This window comes from Otolemur garnettii, unplaced genomic scaffold (genome assembly GCF_000181295.1).
Source record: "Otolemur garnettii isolate 467f Iridium unplaced genomic scaffold, OtoGar3 scaffold00013, whole genome shotgun sequence".
NCBI lineage: Eukaryota > Metazoa > Chordata > Mammalia > Primates > Galagidae > Otolemur > Otolemur garnettii.
This window is the reverse complement of record NW_003852408.1, coordinates 6,018,863-6,024,323: the sequence shown is the minus strand read 5'-3', so window position 1 is coordinate 6,024,323 and position 5,461 is coordinate 6,018,863. Positions and strand designations below refer to the sequence as shown.

Here is a 5,461-nt window from a genome sequence, read left to right as displayed (position 1 = left end):
GGCCAGAGTGGGGCTAGTTTCCTCCCCGCATTTCCGCAGATGCAGATAAGATTTAGCCTGAAAAGCCGATTCAACTCGGCGGAGAATGGACTTTCTTTCTCCTCAGCTGCCTCTTGCTCTTGGCATTTTAAAGTGCCCAGGCTGCCAGGCCGGTAACGCGAGCCTCTAAATTAATCAAAACACACAGCGCCCAGTTCAAGCCCAGGCGGACAAACTCCGGAGCCAGACAAGCTCTCCTCCGGTGACCCCCGGCCCACAACGCCCCGGGCAGGCGGCCACCGGGCGAACAGCACACTTCCTCCAGCGCCCCCGCCCTCCCCAGGCAGGTGTCCCGGGCCGGGGGCGCCTTACCTCGGCGGGACGCCGCCGCTCGGGGAGCTGCTGCCTCGCCCGCCCGCGGGACGCGCACCTTCGGCGCCTCCTAGCCCAGATCCACCTGCGACCCGCCGCCTCTTCACGGCGCTCTCACCGCCAAATCCGCGACTGCGAGTCGGAGGCGGGGTGGAGAAGGGAAAAGCAGCCCGATGCGCGGCCGCGGGCGCCGGGAGCAAGCTGGGCCTCGCGAGTGCAGACGCCCCGCGCGCCTCCCGCTTAATCTGCGCAGGGCGGCTGGCCACTCCCTCCACCCTGCGCAGCCACCTCCCCACCGCCACCCCCCAAAGTCCCCACCTCCGACCCCTCTACCCGCCTGGGCCCCAGGACCTGGGGAGCATCACCTCTGTAACCCCTTACCCTGGATCCGCGCCCACCTGCCCCGCGGCGCCCGGCCCTGTCTCCTCCTGGGCACGATGCCCGAGTTGAAGGGACACTGCCTGGTAAGTCGGGAAGGAGGGGGTACGAGGGCGGGACCTGAGCCACGTCTTCCCTCCCTTGGAGCCGCGACCAAAAGCCGGGTGGGGAGGGACGGACCACACAGCTGAGCCCTACAAAACCCGCCCTGGACGGCTGGCGAGGCGAGCTCCACAGCCGGGGCTCCCTAACCCGGGTTGCACAGGGGACGCAGTGGCCCGAGAGCCTGCGGGTCCCTGGACACGCTGGGGCTCCAAAGGGGCGCCTATCATGCGCCGCGGCTGGGCGCCCAGGCCGCCGGCGCTCCTGCTGCCGCTCCTGCTGGTGCTCCTGGCGGCGGCGCCCGCGGCCAGCAAGGTGAGTGCGGGGCCTCGTGTCCCTCGCCCCCGCGCGTGGACCCCTCGCCAGGGCGCCCGGGGGACAGGCCGGCCCCACCCACTATCGCGCCGTCCTCCAGCCGCTGCCTGGCCAGTGGCGTTGCTGCGGGCTCCACGCAGGTCCCGGGACTGGCTGTGTGCGGAAGGCAACGGGCGGGATGCCCGGGGAACAGGTGGAATGCGCCGGGCGGGCGGAAGAGGCGAGGAGGGGGCTAGTGCGGTTCCCTAGGCGTCAGGGATGGGGTGAAAGGCCTTCGAAGGCCAGTAAATAAATAAATAGATACACAGATAATCGCCGGGGATGATACGTGAGAACACCGGATGTGGGGACTCACGATGTCCCGTTGGTGAACCAGCGCAGGCAGCCGGGGCTGGCTGAGAGCAGGGACTCTGAGGCTTCCTAGTTACGACCTCACACTCAACCCTGACCGAGTCTCTGGGCGCAGTCTCCTCCTAGTCCAAACTCTTCCCCCAGTGCTCCGTTGCTACAGGTGGAAAAAGCAAATGCTGTCGCTGAAAAATGAGGCGAACCTTAGAAGTAGAGCTCAGGTTGGGATAAATTAAGCCATGTGTCACTTTGATCTGACTTTTACTTGGTATTCTTGTGACCCTGGGTTCATTTACTAAGTCCACCTCCTATTTCTTAATGTTTGCCGTTAAAGATGAGTGTCCTGGGAACGATTATGCCTCCTAGAGTCGATGACTTGATGCAAAAGTGAAATTCAACTTTTCAGATGCTTTGTGTTATTTCTACACTTATAAAACGAATGCGGGTGAGAATATGGTATAGTACATTTCATTTCCAAAGATGAGCAGATGTTTTATAAATTTTATGATTGAGACCACGGTTGAAAATTAATAGTCACAGAAATATTTATTTTGCATGAAAAGAGTTTTAGAACCTATGATCACATATACTCCAAGGTTTTTTGTTTGTTTTATTGAAACTTAAACTAAGACGTTACAGACATTATGGAAGAAAGCACAGCCCTCCGTGACTGCCCCAAACCTCTCACCATTTCTGTCTTCCAAGAGGTGTCCCTTCTGGCCCCTCCCACATTGTTCCTGGTATTTCCCATGCCTCTACAGACACATACATGAACCACAACCTATATAGGTTGTGGTGTGTTTTTCAGCATCATTGATACCATGTGTGCCTTTTGCAACCTACAGGTCTGTCCATGTCAGTATTTAAGATCTGCCTCTTTTCCTTTTTGCTCTGGTGCGTAGTGCTTCTACACTAGGCCAAAGTTAATTGAGCCATTCACCTACTGATACATTTAGGTTATTTACTGTTTTACGTTCTGCAGAATTTTTGTAATCTGCATAATCACTTCGTGCAACTATTTGTAACAAAGAATAGACCCTCCATCCCAGGTAGCTAAACACTGCCAGGCAAGACGGATAAACTCATTCAGATCAGTACAGATTATTTACTAGTTTTAACCAGCAACAAATAAATCCAAAAGAGAGTATGTTTTGCAGGCGGGCCTGGGGAAGAGTTCCCCGCCAGAGTGTGCACATCTCCTGGTCAGAGAGGAAGGATCAAATTGGAAGGGGTGGGGAATAGCTTGTGTAATGGTCAGCTTCATCAAGCAATGCTGTGACTGTGCAACCTCTAATTATGCCATTTGCGATTTATTGTTATATTCCCTTAGCATTTTTTGCATGTACATTTTTCTGTTTTGAGTTTGGCAAAATCTTGGGGACTTTTTGGTAATACTACGATTAATCCACTAGTATTGTTTTTCTCTCATCACTTGAAATGCACCTTTGTTTAAAGCTTTAAAGATTTTCATTCGTTGTGCCTGCTGCGTTAGAAAGTATGCCATTAGGGTTATGAAATGAGCCTTCGTCTTCCAGAGAAGGGGAATCGTGTGTTGACTTATAATTGGGTAACATGTGCCAACATGGCTTGGTTCACAGAGAGACGCTGATGTGGGGCAAGGTGGTTGACGACACTGAGTCTCAGTTTTCTCATCTGTAAAATGAGCAAGTTGAGACCCCTACGGAGTCAAGAAGTAAAGAGATGGATGAGGCCGGGGGGGGGGGACATAGTTTACACATAACCAGTGAGGGGCATTCTAGAATTCAGGCCCAGTGTGCCAGAATCACTTTAGGAGAGTAGAAATCCAGTTTTTATGAGAAACTTTTCCCAGCTACGTGGGAGGCTGAGGCAGGAACATTGCTTGAGCCCAGGAGTTTGAGGTTACTGTGAGTTAGACTGATGCCACAGGACTCTAGCCTCAGCAATAGAGTGAGATTCTGTCTCAGAAAAAGATAAATAAAAAACCTTTTCAAATTCTAAATATTAGCCACCAAGTCAGAACTTCACAAAAGACATAGTATGGGCCAAACAAGGCATACATGAGAGCTAATATAACCTCTGGGCCATCTTTTGTGTCATCTTTGTGCTATGCTAGTGAAGGACCTGTTTTGCTCTAAGTTTTTCCAGTTCTACTTTCACATTTCTCAAAACAGGGCCATAGCAGTGGTGTTAACTCTACAGGCCAAGTTTAGACAGTGTGGAACTGCCCTCCCACACAGTTTGTACTCAGGGTGAAATACCTCTGCTGCTTTGCTCAAACTTTCAGTCCCAGGCCGGCTAGAGCTATTCAGGGAATCCCCAGGGCCCAGCTCAACCACATGAGTCGGGCAGGCACTCTGCTCCTGCCTCGGGAACCAGAAATGGACTCACAGGGGCAGAATGCCCCCTATTTGAGTTACAGGTGAAGTGAGGTTCACAGATTAAGATATCATGGTCTATCCTTCCTCTTTTTGCCTTAAAATTTTAGGCAGAACATATGAAAAGCTGAAAAACAGCTGCATTTAGATGATGACTTCTCACCTGATTTCATTTTTAAATTAAAGAAAATTCAGTAGAGGGCAGCACCTGTGGCTCAAAGGAGTAGGGCGCCAGCCCCATATACCAGAGGTGCAGAGGTGGCGGGTTCAAACCTGGCCCAGCCAAAAAAAATAAAATAAAATAAAAGGAAATTCAGTAGAATTAGAAAACATTTCAAACAAACAAAAAGTAATGTAAGACAGTAATTTCTATCCCTGAGATTAAGCAAATGTTAATAAGCTTTGGCTTGTTTGCTCTCAGATTTCCTCCTTTGGGGAAGAAGAAAGTATGACTACAGGAAGTCATACACACATTCCTTACTCCCTGGTCCAGCCCCAAAGTTTATGCCTATCATTACCCCGCACAGTTTTGGATTCATCCTCTGTGTGTGTGTGTCCTCTATAAAAAATAAATACTATCGTTTTGTGGTCTTTCAAATGTAATAAATAGTTCCGCGTTGTACATATCTATCGGAGCTGACTTTTTATTACTCAGTGCGATGTTTTTACACTTTGTTCATGTTGGTCATACGGATGTGATTTATCTGTAGTAATAGTTGCTGCATAGTGTCCAGTTATATAAATAAATCATGGTTTATTGTTCCCTCACCCTAAACAGAATAAGTTTGTCTTCACGTTTTCATTTTACAAATTTTCCATGCATATCTTGATATATGTATCACTGTGACAATGAGAATTTGAATTCCTAGGTAGTTCATAGAGAAAACATTTTAAATTTATATAGGAATTGTCAAATTGATCTCCAAAAGGGTTATACCAGCAATGTACCAGAGCACCTGTTTCCCCATTTCTTTGGCAAAACTTGGCCTGCTTAGGTATTAATGGGTGTGGAGGGAGATCTACTATGAGTAGTGAGTTTGTAAACCTTTTCCTATTTTAATTGACCATTTATGATCCCCTCAGTGGGAACTGCATGTAAAATTTTCTGCCTACTTGTCTATCATGGACTTTGCCTCTTGTTGCACATTAGGTGTTGTTTATATATTTAGATTACCAAACTTCTGTTATTTCAGTGTATGGCAAATCTTTCATGACAATCTTGGGTTTATCTTTTCATTTAGTTATATTTAATGTATAATTTTTTTTACCATTATCTCAAGTTTTTCTGTCTTTCTTTGATATTTCATCTTTTGTAGCTTGTCAAAGAATCCTTTCTTTTCCTAGGATATAAAAATATTCTCCTACATTAAAGAAAAAAATTTTACAGTTTAAATCTTTTACAGTTCAGTATCTTAATCCTGGAAGTGTTTCTATTTATGGATTCTGATTTTGTCTTTTTCCATATATGCAACAGTTTGTCATATTTATGGAATAGAACATTCTTTCTCTCAGTGTTTCACAGTGGTTTATCTGCAAAAATGTGTCCCAAGCACTCATTTCTATGCATGTCTATAGCTAAGCTTTTTATTCCGTGAATCTAATTTGGGGGG

General features: G+C 48.0%; 1 protein-coding gene across 1 annotated transcript in view; it reads left to right on the top strand.

Moving 5' to 3' along the window:
* The first annotated feature begins 1,059 nt into the window (after positions 1-1,059).
* COL4A3 (collagen type IV alpha 3 chain) overlaps positions 1,060-5,461 on the top strand; it is a 146,201-nt gene continuing 141,799 nt past the window's right edge. The window contains exon 1 of the mRNA XM_012802111.2: positions 1,060-1,146. Within this exon, the coding sequence (XP_012657565.1) occupies positions 1,060-1,146 (87 nt within the window). The remainder of the gene's footprint in view (positions 1,147-5,461) is intronic.